The sequence below is a fragment of the Entamoeba invadens genome, assembly GCF_000330505.1.
Source record: "Entamoeba invadens IP1 unplaced genomic scaffold scaff_1105074726403, whole genome shotgun sequence".
Lineage (NCBI taxonomy): Eukaryota > Evosea > Mastigamoebida > Endamoebidae > Entamoeba > Entamoeba invadens.
In genome coordinates, this window is record NW_004440309.1 from 26,314 (window position 1) to 44,542 (window position 18,229).

Below are 18,229 nucleotides of genomic sequence, written 5' to 3' on the forward strand. Positions count from 1 at the left end.
GATCTACTAACAAGGCATTGATGAATGGCGACGAGTACAACTCGTTACAGAGTCATACAATTATACAACAATCGACTCTAAAACTTTAATTATAAAACAATGCCATTCAGTCGCCAAGAAAGTGCTTGAGAGGCTGCATAAATGATCCACAACAGTGGAATACTCTCAAGACGGGTATAAATGCTTTGTGTCTAATTTTCAATGGAAAATTGGGACTGGGCGACCAAAGCATCCTGTCACTAATGTGCGGCACTTTCAGAACCTTTTGTCAAAAGACTAAAAGGATCAACAATTGAGTCAGTCTATTTCTTCCTGACCTGTAGTGGTATCAATTAATTCGTCTTACAACATTTATAACAAGACACTTGGAGTATCTGGAAAATATTAACCACAAACGTTCAAAATTATCTGTTATTACTGACGTTGCTATCTGCTGATTATGAGTGAATTGAGTTATTTCTATATGTTGGTTTTGTCTTTACAAATATAAATGTAATTGTTTCAAAACTAAAACGTTCGACTTTTTTAACAAGAATAAAAATTTAATTTAAATAATATCTGAATTTATTAGAAACATTCACTCTTGTGTTGTTGTGTTTATGTTGGGATACACAATGCAATAAAGACATTTCAAAATGTTTATCAAAACGGTTTCTAATGAGACTTATAAATAATTATTTTTAATAACCACTGGTGAGATACTGTTTAATTTGTGATAATAATCATACCATGATTAATAAAACAGTTGATATATTATAATTAGCGAAAAAAAAGGTATTATAATAACTGATGGTGATTGTGTACTGATGTAGAAAGCATAAATCGTTTCGTATGTTATTTTACTTTGACTCTAATGAAATGTAACTTGTGTAAAAACAACTATACAATTGTGCTTAGTTTTGTGATTATAACATTCTTTGCATCAAATGTAAGAATGTGTTTGTGTTCAATGCCAAACGAGTATGTTGAAAGTTATTGAAAATAAATTGACTAATACGACGTTTATTGTGGAAATTGTCACGTTTATTGATAATTGGTTTTGTGATTGTACTCAAAAAATGAAATAATATTTGTATTAAGTATAATAACAAGAGCATATCCCCCAATCCAGATCTGCATTGGATTGGGGGATCACCGAATTTGCAAAGTTTAGATTACTTCATGATTTGATAAGAAACAAAACATTTAAACTGTTTGCCATGAGACCTCGCATCAAGATACTGACAAACTTTGCAAGGTGAATTAAACATTTACAATCAAACGTGATCTTACACCAAGACGACATTTTGATTGTTTCAATTGATTACGATGTGTTGGTTGATGGAAAATTGACGAATTTATTAATAATAAGAATATATTTTGAAAGACAGTTGAAACGTCTGAAATATTTACAGTGTTGTTAAACGGTGTTGGACACGTGACGTATAACGACATCCTTTAATTTCCAACTATGTGGAGATGCTTAAAACAGTACAATTTCAAACAACAAACAATTGGATTTAATTTTATGATTTTATTAAACATCATTATATTTCTTGTTTACTGTTAAATTTGTGTGATAACATAAAAATAATCAAAAATGATTAAAGGATACTTGGGCTCTTTGGTGGTTCAACTGCTTTAACTTCGGGCACATCAACAAGCTTCTCTTCCTTAGTTTCTTGTTTTACTTCGTCCTTTGGCTTGACGTCCTTCTCTTCTTTGTGGTCTTCTTGTTCATCGGAGTGTTCACCGCCAAGACCAGTTTTTGAAACAAGTGAAGCAAACTCTGCACATGTCTTTTTCAATTCATCGGGTTGTCCAAACCCAACAACATGCCCTTTCTCAAGCATCAAGACCTTGTCGCACGTCAAAATGGTGTGGAGTCTGTGTGCAATCATGAACATTGTGCTTCCTTGCAGTGTGTGAACAATGCGTCAAAGATTCTCTTTTCTGTTTGCAAATCGACGTTTGCTGTTGCTTCATCGAGGATGATCACCTTCGATCGTGACAACAACCCACGTGCAAGACAAATGAGTTGTCTTTCCCCAATCGAGAAGTTTGCACCGCCTTCAGCAATTTCAAGATTCAGTCCATCACCTTTGCTGAATAAACTCTCCTTCATGTTAACGTCTTGAAGCGCTTGGATCATCTCTTCGTCGGTGTGCTTCCCAAGAACATCCAAATTTTTTCGTAAAGTGCCTCTGAACAAGACTGGCTCTTGTGGAATGACACACAATCTTGACCGAAGCGTCTCAAGTGAAAGTGTCGATGTGTTGACACCATCGATGATCACACACCCACTTGTCGGCTCATACAACCGGAACAATGCAACCATGATCGACGACTTTCCTGCTCCCGTACGCCCCACAATACCAACTGACTCTCCAGGATTCACATGGACCGTCAAGTCATTCACAGCTGGCGGCAACTCCGCTGAATACGTCATCGTTAAGTTCTCAAACTTGACGTCTCCCTGCTCAGGCCAATTGGGACCAACACGACCCGTCACTGTCGGGTCGTCTTCCGTTATCCCTCTCTCTGATGGCAAATCAAGGTAATCACAAACAGCAGCTACAGCAGTCGACGCCATCTGGACTTCAACCGAAGATTGAATAAGTTGATTCATAATGTGATTAAACTGGAACATGTACATAATCAACAAGGCAACCAAAGACGGAGAGGTACTTGCAATTTGAATCGCACTGAAAATAATAACACTACCAAGACCAACACACCCGATCATTTCAACACGTACACCCAACCATCTTTGGCAGACATTATTGGCGTAGTAAATCTTCTGTTGTTTGTTCAATTTGTTGGACAATATCGAAGTGAATCTCCTCTCGTTGTGCATCACTTTGATGGTGTCAAGTCCAAGCAAAGTCTCTTGGAAACTGTTGTACAATGGACTTCGATAAATGATATCAAGTCGAAGTAATTGTTGTGCATATGTCATATACCAAATGTAGACATAGAAGAACCAATAAGTCGCGATAGCAAACACGGAAATCATCATTGGTGATGATGCAACAGTCACTCCAATTGTGACTAATGACAACATTACAGAAGCCATGAACTGAGCCAAAGACAAATTGATTTTATCATCAACAACAAACAAATTTTCTGAGAAACGAGTCAAAATTCTTCCAATTGGAGTTGCTTGGAAGAATGACATAGGTGAGTTCAAAACACGATTCAATGCATCAAAGTGCAAATTAATTGAAGCTTTTCCATTGAACGCTCCAAGACATATAAATCGAACTGTAATTAGAACAAGCACTATCAGAACAATTACACCATATGTACCCATTAAAGTGTATCCATCCATATCTTTTGTCAAATCATGTGAAGCTCTCTTGGTTGGATCTGTCCAAATAACAAGCCAGAAGTTAGAACCAATTAACATGAATGACGAAATAAAGAAGAAGAACACCACCATAGCAAAGTAGAAATAGCCACCATATTTGATATACGTCCACATCGCTTTCGCATCTCCAGCATTTTGGACATTCTCTTTGGCAATCAACTGAGACACTTTAACACCTTTCTTTAATTTACGTTTCAATATTCTCTTGCCATGTTCATCCTGATGAGAAACGTTCGCTGCGTAATTCGAGTAAAGTCTCATAAACTCACTTCCTTGTTGAGCGTGCAACTCTTCGAAAGTACCTTGTTCGACAAATGTGTTGTTCTTCATCACATAGATGTAGTCACACTCGGGGAGGTATTGGAATGTCTGTGTGATCAAAACACGCGTCTTTTCTCGTAGAATGCCTTTGATGCAGTTGTTGAAGATGTTCTGCCCGACATTTGCATCGACTGCACTCAAACAGTCGTCAAGTAAGTAGATGTCTGCATTTTGATACGCCGCACGTGCGAGCGCAAGTCGCTGTTTCTGTCCACCAGAAAGATTTGATCCTCCAATCCCAACTTCCATTTGGTCTGCACCTGGGAAGTTTTCCAAATCGTTTCTCAATTCGCAAGCCGCAACAACCTTCTCGTAGACGTCGTTGTTGTGTTTCTTTCCAAAGACAACATTGTCGTGAACAGTCAAGTTCTGTACCCATGCATTCTGTGCAACATACCCTATCTTCCCATTGTACAACGCCATACCATTTGTCTTGTGTAAATTACCAAGCAATGACCGGAAGAACGCGGACTTACCACACCCAACTTCACCAATGATTCCAATCAGTTGCCCCTTCTTCGCAGTGAAGTTGATGTCTGAGAGTGCAGTCGAGTCGTTGTCTTCCCATGTGTATGTCGCATGTTCAACTGCAATACTTGGCGCATCGGGTGCTGCAGTCTCAACAGCAGCAATTACATTGTCTGCATCTCGGTCTTTTTGGTCTTCACCTTTCATCAAGAACTCTTGAATTCTTCTCAGCGAAGTGACACCTTGCATCGTGTCGTTCAACAGTTTTGGGAATCTAATAAGTGGAAGTCTCATGATGTTAAACAGACCAAGCGTCAAAAACGCTTCTTCTGGTCCCAACGCGTTTGCATCACCACCAGCAATGATTGTGAGAATACCGTATGTTGCAAAGGAGACAGCAGGTGGAATTGCCCAGACGATGAAGTTCATGCAACTTCTAAAAGCAATGACCCACAAGATTCTTTTGACTTCTTTCTTTCGTGTGTCGTGTAACTGACCATGCAAGTGTCTTTCCCATACCATCACTTTTACTGTTTTAATCGCGTTCAATACTTCTGTCATGAGTTTCACACGGGTATCTTTAATAATCATCAACTGCTTCATTTGGTTAACAATAAACTTTGCCAAAACAACGTTCAAGAAGCAAGCAATAAACATGATAACTAACCCAGCACAAGCAGTCCACTGTACAACACAGAACAGCCAAACGATAGAGACTATAACTTCCAAAGTACACGACCACAACAAATGGACTTGTGAGCACATATCATTCACACAGTTTGCATCAACAGACATCATATTTAAGATCTGGCCATGTGGCGTCGTGGATTGCGATTTTGCATTCATAGAAAACACTTTCTCGTACATCTCCATGACGAGTGTCGACCGCATTTTCTGACCAACAACAGTTGTGATGAATGTAAAGTATTGTCCCATGAAAGATGAGAACGCTGAAATTATAATGACCAAAAATCCAAAGAGTATACCAAACCACTTCTGATCGCTGGCGGGCAACATATCTGCTATGTCCTCATTTGTCAAACTTCCAGAACTCAATCCCGACGATCCATTTTTGATGTCACTCCAAGCAAGTCCAAACTCTATCATCACCTTCTGAGCAACAATTGGGATGAACAACGTGATGTCGTACAAAATTCTTGGGATGATTGCAATCAACATAGGCTTTGCATTCAATCGGAACATCACTCGCAACAATTTGGGCTTTGGTTTCTGTTTCGCCTTTTCCCAAGCAACTTCAAATTGTCGGATTAAGTAATTGGCACGATTGTTAATATCCAGCTCATCAATATCAGACACGTCCATAGTCATACCTTTCTGGTATCCTCTTTTGAACCCAAGTAATTCAGTGATATTCGAGAAGGTCAAAAAGTCGAACCAATGCTTAACTCGTGCTCCAAATGATCTTTTTGGTTTGGCTCTTGAGTCGACTGGTTGGTTATTTCTCAAAAGAGCAAGAGTATCATTTTGATAAGACTGGCTGACATTATTTGTCATTGGTGTAAAGTGAATAGAAGATCCATAAGACTCTTTCTCGCCATCTTTTTCTTCGCCAGAGTATGATCGGTCTGCATCTAACTCTTCTTTGTTATTAGACACAACGCGCTTGTATTCCGGATTAATGAATCGGTTGTCTTGTTTCATTAACATAGAAAACCCTAAGATGACTTCACATAATACTTGCACCCAAAAGGTGATTCTGTACAAGTAATTCATCCAAGCAACAAGTGTCTTTTCTGGCTTATAAGTCGTTTCTGTTTTCACAAAGAGGAGTTGAATTGACATGACTCCCAAGATGAATAATTGGATAAATGTACCGAAGAAGACAGAACGCTTCTTTTCAATATAAAAGTCGACCATCACAATTAACCACTCAATGCTCAAAATAGCGTTTGGAATGATCAGGTAGTACGCATAGCCCTCATTAGTGTCAACGTACTTTGCCTCATCGTAAATGGACGTGTCGAGTAATTTGTAACACAACGGGACAAGTGCGTGTATAAAGGAGATCACAAAGAGAATCAACATACTGCAGATTCGTATGATGAAGAGCCAACTAATAGACTTTGGTGTTGTCGTTTTTGGCAAGAAGAGTACATAAAAGAGTCTGTACATCAACGGGCCAAACATGAAAAGTGTGAATAGAGACATCACAAAAGCGTACAAGTAAGCTGTCAGATCTTCTTCTTGTGTGTCGAAAAAGCGAGGTTTATAATCGTCCGCAAACCATTGGAAAAATGCGTTGTCCTCGATTGTCATTAATCTACTTTTTCAGTTGGATTGTACACTATATGAATCACTTTTGGAGTTCATGGCATTTTTACTATTTCTTTACAAGTTTTATTTTATTGAATAGTTATATTAATTTATAATCATTATTATTATTAACAAATAGTTTGTTTTATAATTAATTGTTCAAAAAATAATCCAGTTTTAATAATTTGCTGATTATTTCTTTTTCATAAAAGATTCTTGATTCTCTAAAATCTTCTTCAAATGTTTAAAAAATAATAAACTATATTATTTTATTCTTGTTTAATAAATATAAGTTTTTAATCCCAAATATTTTTAGTTTTGTTTTAATCAACAAAAATGTTACTATAAATACTATGATTTTACTATATTAAAACTAATTATTCAAAAAATGTTCTAAATTAAATGAGTTTAATTATAGAATTAATTATGGTTAAAAAAATGAAGATCAAAATTGGTGATGTGAGTCTTTAATTTAATATTATTTTTAATGTATTAAAAAAAAGTAAAGTAAATCAAAAATGAAAAAACACAATTCTATATATAATTTCTCAATTTAATAATAATTTGGATTTGAATATTATGGTTTAATTAATAATCAAACTATATCAATTTTGATGTATAGAAGCAAACTCAAATTCTTCAATTAATAAGTATATAAACACCCAAGAGTTCGTGCAGCCTGATCCAAGTCACATAACAATTCATCCATATCTTCTTTACTCTTCATACTAAATCTAAAATTTCCATCTTGTGTTTTGATCACGGCACTCTTCTTGTTTGTTCGCGCAACAACACTGTTTGCAAGAGTAACACTGTACAACTTACTTAATCTGACGTCGTCCATCTTGTTGAGTCTGTAGACCAATTGAATATCAAAGAGAGTCAAAAAAGACCCCTCCACCACAATCACACGAGTTCTCTGTGCCTTTCCAGTCTGTTGTACAATGTAATGCATATTCTTGTACATTTTGTATTTGTCCGCAAGAGAAGTCCTCACAAGTCCGTTGGCACTCTCCGCTGTTTTTATTTCCATTTGTTTTTTTGCATTCCATCTTTCTTCTCAAGATTCTTTTAGTTTTTGGTCATGAGATACTATACTAAATAAATTGTTTTATAGTAATTTATTAATATTAAATAACAAAAAAGTTGAAATAAAAACGAAATCATAAATGTGATTACTAATTTTGGTTGATTTGATTATATTTGTTAAAATTTTAACTAAATTGTTAATGGCAATTGATCATTTTTTTATAAATTATAAAAAAAATTTATTTTAAAAATCTGACATTTATTTTTGAAATTATTATTAACTTATTTAAAAAAATAGTTAAGTTATATTATAAGTTATTAATCTATAATAATGAAATTTATTCTATAAGTTTTTATATTTAAAAAATAATTATTTTTAGCACAATTTTTTGACATTTTCAATTGATTCCTTTAAAATTTTAAATTAATTATATATTAACATATTATACTATAATAGTTAATGAATCATAATTAAAATGATTTTTGTCATTTTTTATAATTATACAAAAAATATATTTAGTTCAAACTACAAAAATAAATTATTTATAACAAAACTGATATTTCCACACACCATAAATAGAACTGTATTAAAAAATTTGCTTGAGTTTTAGTTCAACTAATAGTTGTATCAATAAAATTAATAAAAATTTATAAACACTTAAAATTATCAATTGTTTCTATGATTTATTTTTTATAATCAACTACACATGAATTATTAATTAATTATAATTTTTATTAATATAAAACATATCAGAAATAAGAGCTAATAGAACTAGTAAATGTATTATTTAAGTGATGACAGTGGTAATGTTGTTAGTGCTATTAGCAATAGTATCTGCTTCAAAGTACGATACTTCCCCGAAGAGACTTAAAAGAGCTCAAGCGGATGGTGGAAAGTTTTTTGTTGTTTGTATTTCTAGCAATCAAACCAGATCAATAACCCACAGAGATACTATGCGCCGTGGTGTGGGTATTGCCAAGAAATGAGTCACGACTTCAAGAAGTTGGCGAAAGAACTACAAAGTTCATCTGTTACTGTGTGTCAAATCGACTGTGAGAGATATCCGGATTATTGTGAGAAAGCGGGCGTTGATGGATTCCCAACCATGAAAATGTACAACGGAAATGACTTACTATCCGACTATAATGGCGAGAGAAAGTACGAATCTATGAAAGCGTTTTTAAATGATTACCTTCAATAATTGCGAACTTGTTGTGTGCGATTGTATTACTCTGCACTTTTGATATATTTCATTCTATCTTTAATTAATATATAAAATTAGATAATTCTATTTATCATAGTTCTACAATATATATGAAATTATACGATAAACTGTGGTACTCTTCATTCTATTAATCCAATAATTTCAGAAAAATGAAGAGTATGTACGACAAAGAGAAAGATCAAGCAGACGCCGTGTGTCAATTACAAACACTTTTGTTACTTAATAAAAAAGATGAAGCAATGGAACTCATGAATAACTCAAATATGTTACTTTGGATACAACAAACACCTTTTCTTGGGAAGATCATACACTGCGCCGTTGCTTTAAAGTTTGTTTTATTTTTGTTTTGTTCTACTTTGAAGACTGAAAATGGAAGAAAAACATAAAAACTTATTGAAAGTGATAGAAAAATTGTCGAGGCATTTCTTTTGAAACTCCCTGCAAGCGCTGAAGCAAAAAATGTGATTATGTCGACGCCAATTTACACGGCTATAGAACAAGGAAAGTTTGAGATGGCTCAAATACTCTTGAACAAAAACGTCGACTTGACAAATGTGAATGCACACGGAAATAACATCGCGCACGCATTAGTCCGCTATGATGACCCATTTGTCGAAAAGTGTATTACACTCCTCCGAATGACAAAAGACAATCTACTCGACCAACAAAACTTGTTAGGAGAGACTCCGCTGCACTTAGCTTGTCTCTATGGAAATATTCGGAACGTTCAATTACTTTTAGACTCCCACGTTTCAATCATAAAAAAGACGAGGAGTGGTAAAAAGGCACAAGACTATGCAATAGAAGCAGACAACTCCTCTCAGATTATTTCACTTCTGCAGAATTGTCACCCCCACAGAGTTTCAAAGTCCGGTTCCTTCACAAATCTTCTTGGCATCAAAGTCCCAAAATTTTTGAAAAAAGAAGAATGCGACTAATTAGTCAAGTGATTGAGTTCTTTACATTTGAAAGAGATAAACACAAAGCAAATTGACTCTTTTTTAGTGATTCCACTTTTCAAACAACATACCCCAACAGATTCGCTGTGGTCACAAGAGGTACTAACGCCCATCGAGATATCACATAAATCAGTGTGCCAAAGAATATCGAAATTGGCAGAGCAGGCAGCGCTTTGTTGAAGACTACAAGCAGAATCAATGTACCAAAGAGACCCTAACAGTGAATCCAATTTTCGTTGGTTATACAACATTTACTCAATACAAATCACATGATGTCTGAATACTAAAACAAACAGATAATACAGCGATAGATGCACTGAATACAATGGTTAAGTCATACATAGCGCACCGTCCGACTAACACACTGTAAAAAACAAAGTCGCCCAACCCCAATTTTATTCCTCTTCCCTTCTTCTCTGACAACGTAAATCGGTTAGTGCTGCTATTGAACACTTCGTCGTGTTCATTCTGGACATCTGCCATTTGCATCCAGACGGCTGTAGAGTATATTAAAGCGGGAATGGGCTGCTCTCTTTTTTGTGCCAAATTCACAAGAATTCTCAGTGGTCCTTTTGGGCACAAGACCGCAATCAAGTCGTAGATAGCCATCCCAATAAGTAACATCCATGTTGTCCACTCCGGCAAGTTAGTGAAAATAGTCGCCATAAACACACTAATAGTAATCATGTAGAATTGATTCAGTTTCATCGGACCAGTGTAAAACACAGTGACCACACCAAGAACTCCAAAATTGAATAACAAAAAGCTGAAGGAGATCCAATCGATTGGGAAGTTCCAAACACCTAAAATAGTCTGGAAAATGGATCCACCAAAGAACATGAGGAGAAGAATGACGGAGAGGAGGAGCCACCCGACTATGATCTTCATACACCGGAAATAGAATAACAACACAAAGACAAAGGTCACTAAAACGATCATCACAATAAAGACTACAGTCACTATCACTGCTATTAACCATGTTGGTATAGACGTACTTGACTCGACCGTTGATGAAAAGACATAACTTGTCGCTTGTGAATACAAATTGGTACTACTCTCCATTATCTTAATGATCACCACTGTCGCAAATAAAGTAATTGCGACGGGAGTTATAACGGAGTTGACGTTGTCGCAGTACTCTTCTATTGTCAATGGTTCAGGTTCCTCTTCTTCTTCGTCTTTTTCTTCTTTTTTGTCTTTGTGTTCTTTTAAATCATTTTCTAAATGTTCTGATTTATTATTTTCGGAGTTTTGTGAGGTCTCTGAAGTCACTTTTTCTTCACTACTTTCTTTTGTTGTCAATGGAAGTTTTGTCTCGTCGGTGTCTGCTGTTGGAGTGATCACACTTTCAGTAATGATATTATCTTGTTGAATGATCAAAGATGAGTTGTCGAGTTGATTAGTCGGGGAAGAGATCAAAGGAGCGTATTTATGGTCCTTAGACATTGCTGGTAGTTCTTTTATTTAAAGATTTATTATTCTTTTTCTAACAAGAATACTAATAATTATGTTATTATAAATAATGAACTATATAACTATAAAACTACTAGTAATTGAGTGTGATGAATAATGACTCGGTACACACGACTATAAGCTTAATGGACATGATCAAATACAAAATCGATATTCCAAACACTTGGAGCGAAGGCCCTGATTTTGGGGAGACTGTTTACTTCGAAGGTTTGTGTTTTCTATTTTATTTAATAAAAGTCTTATTATTCAATAGTAATAAAAATAATACTGAGTGATGATTTTAAGTGCTTGACACATAAAAAGAGACAAATAATTTTCAGAGCAAAAACAAGAAGAACAAAGTGACAGCCTTCAAGTCCAACAAGACACACAAAAAGTCGGCCCCTCCGAAGTTCTTGACGAAACTAATAATAATAAGAAATGTCCTATTCAATATACTAGAAAAGCAAAACTTGACACCACATTAGTAGGCGCTACAAAAATCACTTCAGAAAAGAAACCTCGACAAGACAAGACAACGCTGTTCAAGAAAAAATTGTTTGTCGGCTCTGAGGACGAAATTAAGAAGCAAATCCTCTTTGTGACAAACGAACTTGAAAAACGGAAGGACGACGGCGTTAACACAGAAAACGCGATTATTGAAATTTCAAAGCCGTTTGATGCTCACCAACACAAAAATGATATTATCGACTTGCGGACGTCCAATCGGACGTTGACCTTTCCCAATGACGTTCCCATCCAAGCGCAAAAGTTGAAGCATCGCCCCGTCCCATTACGGCAAACAAAGAACATCTATCACTTTCCTGGTACAGAAGCTGGCTTTGATAGTATCAAGGAATACAAATTGATGAAACTCAATGCAGATATCAAGGAACTCGAAGCGACTAAACTGCTCATCCACGAGCTTGACAAAACAATAGAATCGGGTAATTGACTGTTGTGACATATCACTAGTTTATTACCATTCAAAGTACTAGACTTAAGTGATAAATAGAATCAAAAATACAATCAATGTGCTTGTCTCTGCCTTGAACAGACCGTTTTGGGGACAAAGCCAACTTGAGAAAATTTGACAGCTTTGTACATATTCCCCGACTTCGCAAGTAAATAGATGCGATCGCCTTTCTTCAGCGGAAGCATCCCTCGTCCACCAATAAAGTCGTCGTTCGCAACATACAAGAACTTCTCGAGCAACTCTTGCACAAAATTGACGGGGAAGATCCCGTAATTGCCGCCCTTCTTGCCAACCCACCACCCGTCGAGTTTCGCTAAAATGTCGACAACGTCGTCGACGGCAAGGGTGAGTTCGTTCGCGCACCTCGCCGTGAAAGGAAAGAGTGCAACGCATTTGCCAATCGGCTTATTAAAAGCGACTTGTTCGACAATACCGACACTATTTTGTGGCTTAGGTTTCGGGGTAGGTGTGGTGACATTTGGTTTGTCTGGTTGTTGGTAATATTGTTTAATACGTTTATTGACGTCTGGGTTAATTGTTGTCCCTTTCAATGTGTCGGGGAGGACTTGAGCAGTGTGTTTTCTCAAGTGAAGTCCGAGACAAATTGCGTTGCACTGATGTGTTGAGAAGAACTTAGTGATGCCCTGTTCGCCCAAATTAGTCTCCGAAAACATGAACTTCTTCGAGTCGATGTGGTGGAGGGCGGGGTCCGTCAAATAAAATTTGTTCGTCCCGCTCACTCCTTGGATGTCACAAATCAACAAATTTCCTTTCGATTGGACCCACGTCCAATGCGCAAATGCGTGTAATGTCGAGTGAAATTCGTCTTCATTGATCCATCCATTGTTATCGATATATTTAATGAAATACCCGTGTAAATACGGTTCGACAAAATTCGGAGTTCTTCGTGTGAAGGCGACAGCCTCTTCCGCTTGTTCCAATGTCAATATTTTGTTATCCAAATCAGACAATGGCGATGGCATAAACAGATATGTTGGTAAAAAATGGAGTTTATTTGGCGACGCATTAAGTTTGTTGAACAAGTTCGCTAAGTAAATACATATCAATTGTCGTTCTACCGTTTCAAGTAACATCGTGAGTGGGCGGGGTTGATAAAATCGTTTTAAAACTACTCGATCGCCCTTTTCTGTAATAGCTCGAAAAGCAAGGCGTTCCCCTCCTTTAGCAAATGGCGTCAACTCCGCGTTAAATGTTGTGAAGCTGAAGTGGAATTCATTAATTCGTTTGTCAGTTTCTAAAAACATTTGGATTTGCTCCGTTTCGTTGGGTACAGTGATGACATACCCCGTCACAGCTGTCTGGTAATTCGGTTCTTTATCACAAAGGGTTGGGTCAATATCCATTTCGTGAGACATTCTTTTAGTCTTTTCGAGTTCGACCTTCTTATATCGAATTTACTATTGGTTATAATTGTTTTTACTATATTTTATTAAACACAAGTGAACTGTTTTAAGCATAGCCAATGATACACTTTTGGTTGTATAGTTTATGTTATATAGTTTATTTATAGTTTTATTCATTTTATTAATAGTTTATTGTGATGCAATTAATTATTTATTCTTTCAATTTTTTCAATAAACGGAAATACAAAAATCTTAGTCAAAATCCCTCTCAGGAGGCACCAAATTTGAAGAAGATTATTTTGAACCAACAAAATACAAAAATAAATTAGAGTGCGCCATCTGTAGGTGGGTTTGGAAATGTTTTCGTGCTGATGAAATACAAATACGGCTCGAACGCAGTGGTAGTGAAGACGAGGAAGTTGTCTTTCACAGCGATGCCCAAAGGATTTCCCTTGACACCCAAAGGTTCCATTTCAATAGCGCCCAAATAAACGTTTTGTTTGAAACAAATGATTCTCCTATTTCCCGTGTCACAGATGAAAAGCCTCCCGACTTCGTCATAAGCCGCATACGTTGGCCGATTGACAAAACTGGCACCTCCCCCGTATCTAGAGATAATCGATGAGATTTTTTTGAGTTTGGGATCGATAGAAAAGACGGAACTTCCCCAGTTATCTAATATGACCAATTGGTCATCAGCGAAAAGTACACAGTGTGGATAAAATGGTGTTCGTTGTTTGGGAATACTCAACGCGGAGATGAACACGCCTTCACTCGAGAAGATTTGTATTCGATTGTTCATCCCATCAGAGACATACACTTTGTTGTCGTCATCCACAGCTACACACGTCGGCTCGTTGAACTTCCCGTTCTCATTCCCATACCCACCAAACGCTCGCACACTCCCGCTCTTCATATCAATGATATGAACACAATGCAACTGTCTATCAGTGACATAGAACTTCGACGTGTCTTTGAGTTGAGCGATTCCTGTTGGGTATTCGACATCGACGGGAAAGTCTTTTGTCTGATATCCCTCTTTGTGTTTCGATATATACTTCACCTTATGGTTTGCGATGTCCCCGACGATGTAATTGCACCCATGAAATGCTACAAACGAGAATTTGGGCGCGAGATGGTTCTCTATCGACGGCTCGATTTTGTCGCAATAGAAGGTGATCCCTTTTTGCACGTCGATGTACTCATCGAGAGACAGCGGAAACGGTTTAGGGGTTAAAGTCTGGTAATCCGTGTCGATCGCGCCATTTCTTCGAAACATAATGATTGTCGCGTGTGGCGTTTGGTTTCCGATAAAGAGTGAATCCCTATACCTCATCGTGTTCATGTAAGTTGTGAGTTTGATGAAGTCGTCGTCGATCTCTCTCAGCATTTGCGACAGTGTTGCGATGAGTTCGCGGATGTGTTTCAGTGACATCGCGCATTTGGTCCTCATCGACAGGAAACTTCGATTTGCCTGTTCGTTCATGAAGTCTCCGACAACGGACGTCCTCAGAATCCCTTTCTGCATTTGTGACGTTTGCTCTTCAAGAAAAAGAAGTTGTTCCTTTTTGTCTTCAAAGATTTGGTATTGACTCTCCAACTCGTCTTTGCGTTGTTTAAACATGTACTCAATGGAGTCGATTGTCTGTTGCTTCCCCTTCATCTTACCACTCCAAAATTTTCTTAGTTTCGCGGAAAAAGAGAGGAAAACCCTATGAAAAGTCCCTTCAAATGTCGGAGTCTATCGGGTTGGTCATGCATTTTTAAATGGTTATATTTATAATTCTTTTACTATTATCATATAGTTTTATTTTCATAAACATTCTTTGAATTCTTTTTCTTTTGAAAAGAATTTAAAAAAGCGAATTCAATTCACCCATGGCTCTTGTGGAACCACGACAAATCAAAATAGGAAGTAAAAGCCCCCCGTTTGGCCAAAAGGGGAGACCATTCAGACCACTTGCGGAGCGCGGGTGTTCTACTACACGGTATACAGGAAAGACTATTACAGACGCCACTCAAAAGGAACCACTTACACAACACAGTTGGCAAAATGCAGTCGTTGGTCGAACACCACCAGGACACTTTTTTATACAAAGAAAGAACAAGTCGAACTCTCCAGTGGCACCATCTTCTTTTGATATTGACGACACTTATTCATTGGAGACATCCCCAAAGCCACATTCTTTTTTCGAAGGTGGGATGCCTGGAATGAAAAAGAAAAACGACGAATTGATAGCAAAGAGTCAAACGGTGGTGTTGTCCGACACTGCAAAAGAACAGATTATCCATGAAAGCCAACAAAAGGAGTTAAATAGAACATCAATGCGTCTCTCACTGACAAAGAAGAGAAGTTACTTGTCCTTCGTTGCAACGTCTGGAAAGCCACAATTGATGATGCCAAAGGTACGCTCCAATACACATGAAGTGACAAAACAAAAGAACTCGAAAGTTCAACTCCAGGTACTTGAAGATCCTCTTGTACAGACAATGAAAAGCTGTACCACCACACAAAGCTCGGTGTTCGATTTCTATTCTGCCAACTTCAATAACGGCTTTTTCTTCATGGAAATGTGATGTTTAATTTATTACCTATTATCATCGTTTTGAATGCCTCAATTCTTCATTAGCAATGAAACAAAAGAGTTAAACAAAATGAATAAAATTGCTATACAAACAAAGAAGTGCAGCATTTGTATACGAAGCACATTAGTCGATAGTATCGCTTAAGGGGACGGAGTGTCGTCTCAAGGCATCACTTTCAGTTTCGCAGTCATTCAACACCATTTCCGTCTTTCCCCCCTCTCTTTGTTTCAATTTAAAGTTCTGATGGAACACATTGTTATAAATCGTTAGTAACATTGTCATAATAACAAATGACATCGAATACGATAACAGAAATGCTCGTTGGAGTGGTGATACTGTTTTGTTCCTCTAGTTGTCAACACAATATTTTTTATAAGTAGTTTATAATAATATTATAATAGTAATAACAATAGTAATAATATCTTTCGATGTATAAACACAAACAAGTTGTCTGACTTTTGACGCTATTTGAGGTATGATTTCAGTTAAGTCACCCCTCACTACATAGTCCGCATACTCATCCATCATAGTTGTAGTACAATTAATAAACGCTACTTGTGCTCCGTTTTGTTTTGCGCTCTTTGGGATAATATTACAAGGCGCAACTTTCAAAGAGGTTCCGATGACTAACAAGAAGTCTGTATTTTCAAGCGCCTTCGTGACGCTTTGGTAGGTGATTTGGTCGAGTTTCTCGCCAAATAAAATGACGTCGAGTTTCATCAACCCGCCACACTTCGGACACTTCGGCACATCGATACTCGGGTGTTCGGTCTTTTCCCAAATGTGTTTAGTCGTTGTTATATATCCGCAGCACACGCAGTAACACGTTCGTGTGTTTCCATGTATTTCCATGACATTCTTTGATCCCGCCATTTGATGAAGTCCGTCGACGTTTTGGGTGATAATGTTTTTCACAACACCCATCTTCTCTAAGAGCGCAAGCTCTTTATGCACATCATTTGGCTTTGCGTCGATCTTGTGAATCTCTTCCGCCATACTCCAGAAGAGTTCCGGTCGTGTTTTAAATGTATCTAAAGTGCCGTAGACGGCAGGGTCATATCTTTTCCATAGACCATTACTTGACCTGAAATCTGGTATTCCGCTTTGTACGGATATGCCTGCGCCCGTTAATACAGTGACGCTCTTAGCTTTCTCCATTGCTTTGGCTATTAAATCGATGTCGGTGTCGTTGTTGTCGAGTCCGTTGTACGCGTCCAACTCTTGAAGTTCTGCTGGGTCCATCGTATTGTCTGGTTTTGAAGTGTTTTGAGTTTTTGTTTCTGGTTTTATGGCCGTTTTCATTTCGTTTTGTCGTGGGTTTGGAGTGTCTGGTGCTTTTTCCCGCACCGTCTGGAACTCTTCCTCTAAACCATTTCTGTTATACTCATTTAATTCTTTGTGTTATAAATATAACTTTTGTCTGTTCACTTATGGGATTGTCTTCTAATCGTTGCGACTTTTCCCGTTTCCATTTGACTTGTGAAAACAACAGACGAATTTTTTTTCTGGCTCTCTGTTTTTTTTTTCAGTGACTTTTGAGGACCAACTCTTCTTCTGAAAAGGAATTTCTCATTTCTTGTTATGAATTTTATTTGTTGTGGTAATGAATAGTTCTTTCAGTTTAGATTCGTATAGCTCTTTATAACTGGTAATGTATAAACTAGTTTGACTCGTTATGCATTTTAACTATACTTAGAAATAGTCTATTAATATGTATTATAATATATTGATATTTTGTATTATATGTATACAATTTGTTATACATAAAGTAATGAAATGCCGACACTAAATCATCAGAAAACTATTTTAAATGACAAAAGTAGACGAAAAAAAAATAACGTGTTTTTTTTAGGACTTTGGATGGGAATAAAGGCCAAATGGCTTTTTTATTGTATTTCATACTACTACTTTATAATTAATAATATATCGGAAAAGGATTATTGGTGGTTAAAAATAAAATTAAGACAATAATTCCAATAATTGTGTGGATTATAAAAGTTAGTTATGCCGAAGTGCCTGTTGAATACTTAAGTTTCCCGTGTTTTACAAAATAAATACAATGGAATCAATATTTTTTGTTAATATTAAGAAATAACCCTCTATTATCAATATAGTGGTTGATTAGTAAGAGATATCATTTCGTGTTAAAAACACTAATTATACAACCCTTGTTTTAAATCTTTTTACTAGTTAAGTATCGTTTATTAATAGTTGTTAATTTTATA

The 18,229-nt window shown here is 36.7% G+C and overlaps 10 protein-coding genes across 10 annotated transcripts; 4 read left to right on the forward strand and 6 right to left on the reverse strand.

Annotated features, from left to right (window-relative positions):
• Window positions 1–1,583: 1,583 nt before the first annotated feature.
• EIN_389760 (multidrug resistance-associated protein, putative) lies at window positions 1,584–6,415 on the reverse strand (the record flags this gene model as incomplete). The annotated part of the gene is made up of 2 exons (XM_004256114.1): window positions 1,584–1,894; window positions 2,002–6,415. 2 exons carry the CDS (start codon window positions 6,413–6,415, stop codon window positions 1,584–1,586), a joined length of 4,725 nt encoding a protein of 1,574 aa, XP_004256162.1.
• Window positions 6,416–7,055: 640 nt separating this feature from the next.
• Window positions 7,056–7,445, reverse strand: EIN_389770 (hypothetical protein; the record flags this gene model as incomplete). Its single annotated transcript, XM_004256115.1, has 1 exon — window positions 7,056–7,445. The coding sequence occupies one exon, from the start codon at window positions 7,443–7,445 to the stop codon at window positions 7,056–7,058; it is 390 nt and encodes a 129-aa protein (XP_004256163.1).
• A 791-nt stretch (window positions 7,446–8,236) lies between these two features.
• Window positions 8,237–8,643, forward strand: EIN_389780 (protein disulfide isomerase, putative; the record flags this gene model as incomplete). Its single annotated transcript, XM_004256116.1, has 2 exons — window positions 8,237–8,347; window positions 8,389–8,643. 2 exons carry the CDS (start codon window positions 8,237–8,239, stop codon window positions 8,641–8,643), a joined length of 366 nt encoding a protein of 121 aa, XP_004256164.1.
• Window positions 8,644–8,825: 182 nt separating this feature from the next.
• EIN_389790 (hypothetical protein) lies at window positions 8,826–9,605 on the forward strand (the record flags this gene model as incomplete). The annotated part of the gene is made up of 2 exons (XM_004256117.1): window positions 8,826–8,995; window positions 9,068–9,605. 2 exons carry the CDS (start codon window positions 8,826–8,828, stop codon window positions 9,603–9,605), a joined length of 708 nt encoding a protein of 235 aa, XP_004256165.1.
• A 79-nt stretch (window positions 9,606–9,684) lies between these two features.
• EIN_389800 (presenilin, putative) lies at window positions 9,685–11,072 on the reverse strand (the record flags this gene model as incomplete). Its single annotated transcript, XM_004256118.1, has 2 exons — window positions 9,685–9,840; window positions 9,921–11,072. The coding sequence occupies 2 exons, from the start codon at window positions 11,070–11,072 to the stop codon at window positions 9,685–9,687; spliced, it is 1,308 nt and encodes a 435-aa protein (XP_004256166.1).
• Window positions 11,073–11,188: 116 nt separating this feature from the next.
• On the forward strand, window positions 11,189–12,033 carry EIN_389810 (hypothetical protein; the record flags this gene model as incomplete). The annotated part of the gene is made up of 2 exons (XM_004256119.1): window positions 11,189–11,306; window positions 11,420–12,033. 2 exons carry the CDS (start codon window positions 11,189–11,191, stop codon window positions 12,031–12,033), a joined length of 732 nt encoding a protein of 243 aa, XP_004256167.1.
• A 74-nt stretch (window positions 12,034–12,107) lies between these two features.
• EIN_389820 (elongation factor 2 kinase, putative) lies at window positions 12,108–13,430 on the reverse strand (the record flags this gene model as incomplete). Its single annotated transcript, XM_004256120.1, has 1 exon — window positions 12,108–13,430. The coding sequence occupies one exon, from the start codon at window positions 13,428–13,430 to the stop codon at window positions 12,108–12,110; it is 1,323 nt and encodes a 440-aa protein (XP_004256168.1).
• Window positions 13,431–13,743: 313 nt separating this feature from the next.
• On the reverse strand, window positions 13,744–15,081 carry EIN_389830 (nhl repeat-containing protein, putative; the record flags this gene model as incomplete). The annotated part of the gene is made up of 1 exon (XM_004256121.1): window positions 13,744–15,081. One exon carries the CDS (start codon window positions 15,079–15,081, stop codon window positions 13,744–13,746), a length of 1,338 nt encoding a protein of 445 aa, XP_004256169.1.
• Window positions 15,082–15,296: 215 nt separating this feature from the next.
• On the forward strand, window positions 15,297–15,995 carry EIN_389840 (hypothetical protein; the record flags this gene model as incomplete). The annotated part of the gene is made up of 1 exon (XM_004256122.1): window positions 15,297–15,995. One exon carries the CDS (start codon window positions 15,297–15,299, stop codon window positions 15,993–15,995), a length of 699 nt encoding a protein of 232 aa, XP_004256170.1.
• A 132-nt stretch (window positions 15,996–16,127) lies between these two features.
• EIN_389850 (NAD-dependent deacetylase, putative) lies at window positions 16,128–17,306 on the reverse strand (the record flags this gene model as incomplete). Its single annotated transcript, XM_004256123.1, has 2 exons — window positions 16,128–16,352; window positions 16,449–17,306. 2 exons carry the CDS (start codon window positions 17,304–17,306, stop codon window positions 16,128–16,130), a joined length of 1,083 nt encoding a protein of 360 aa, XP_004256171.1.
• Between the last annotated feature and the right edge of the window lie 923 nt (window positions 17,307–18,229).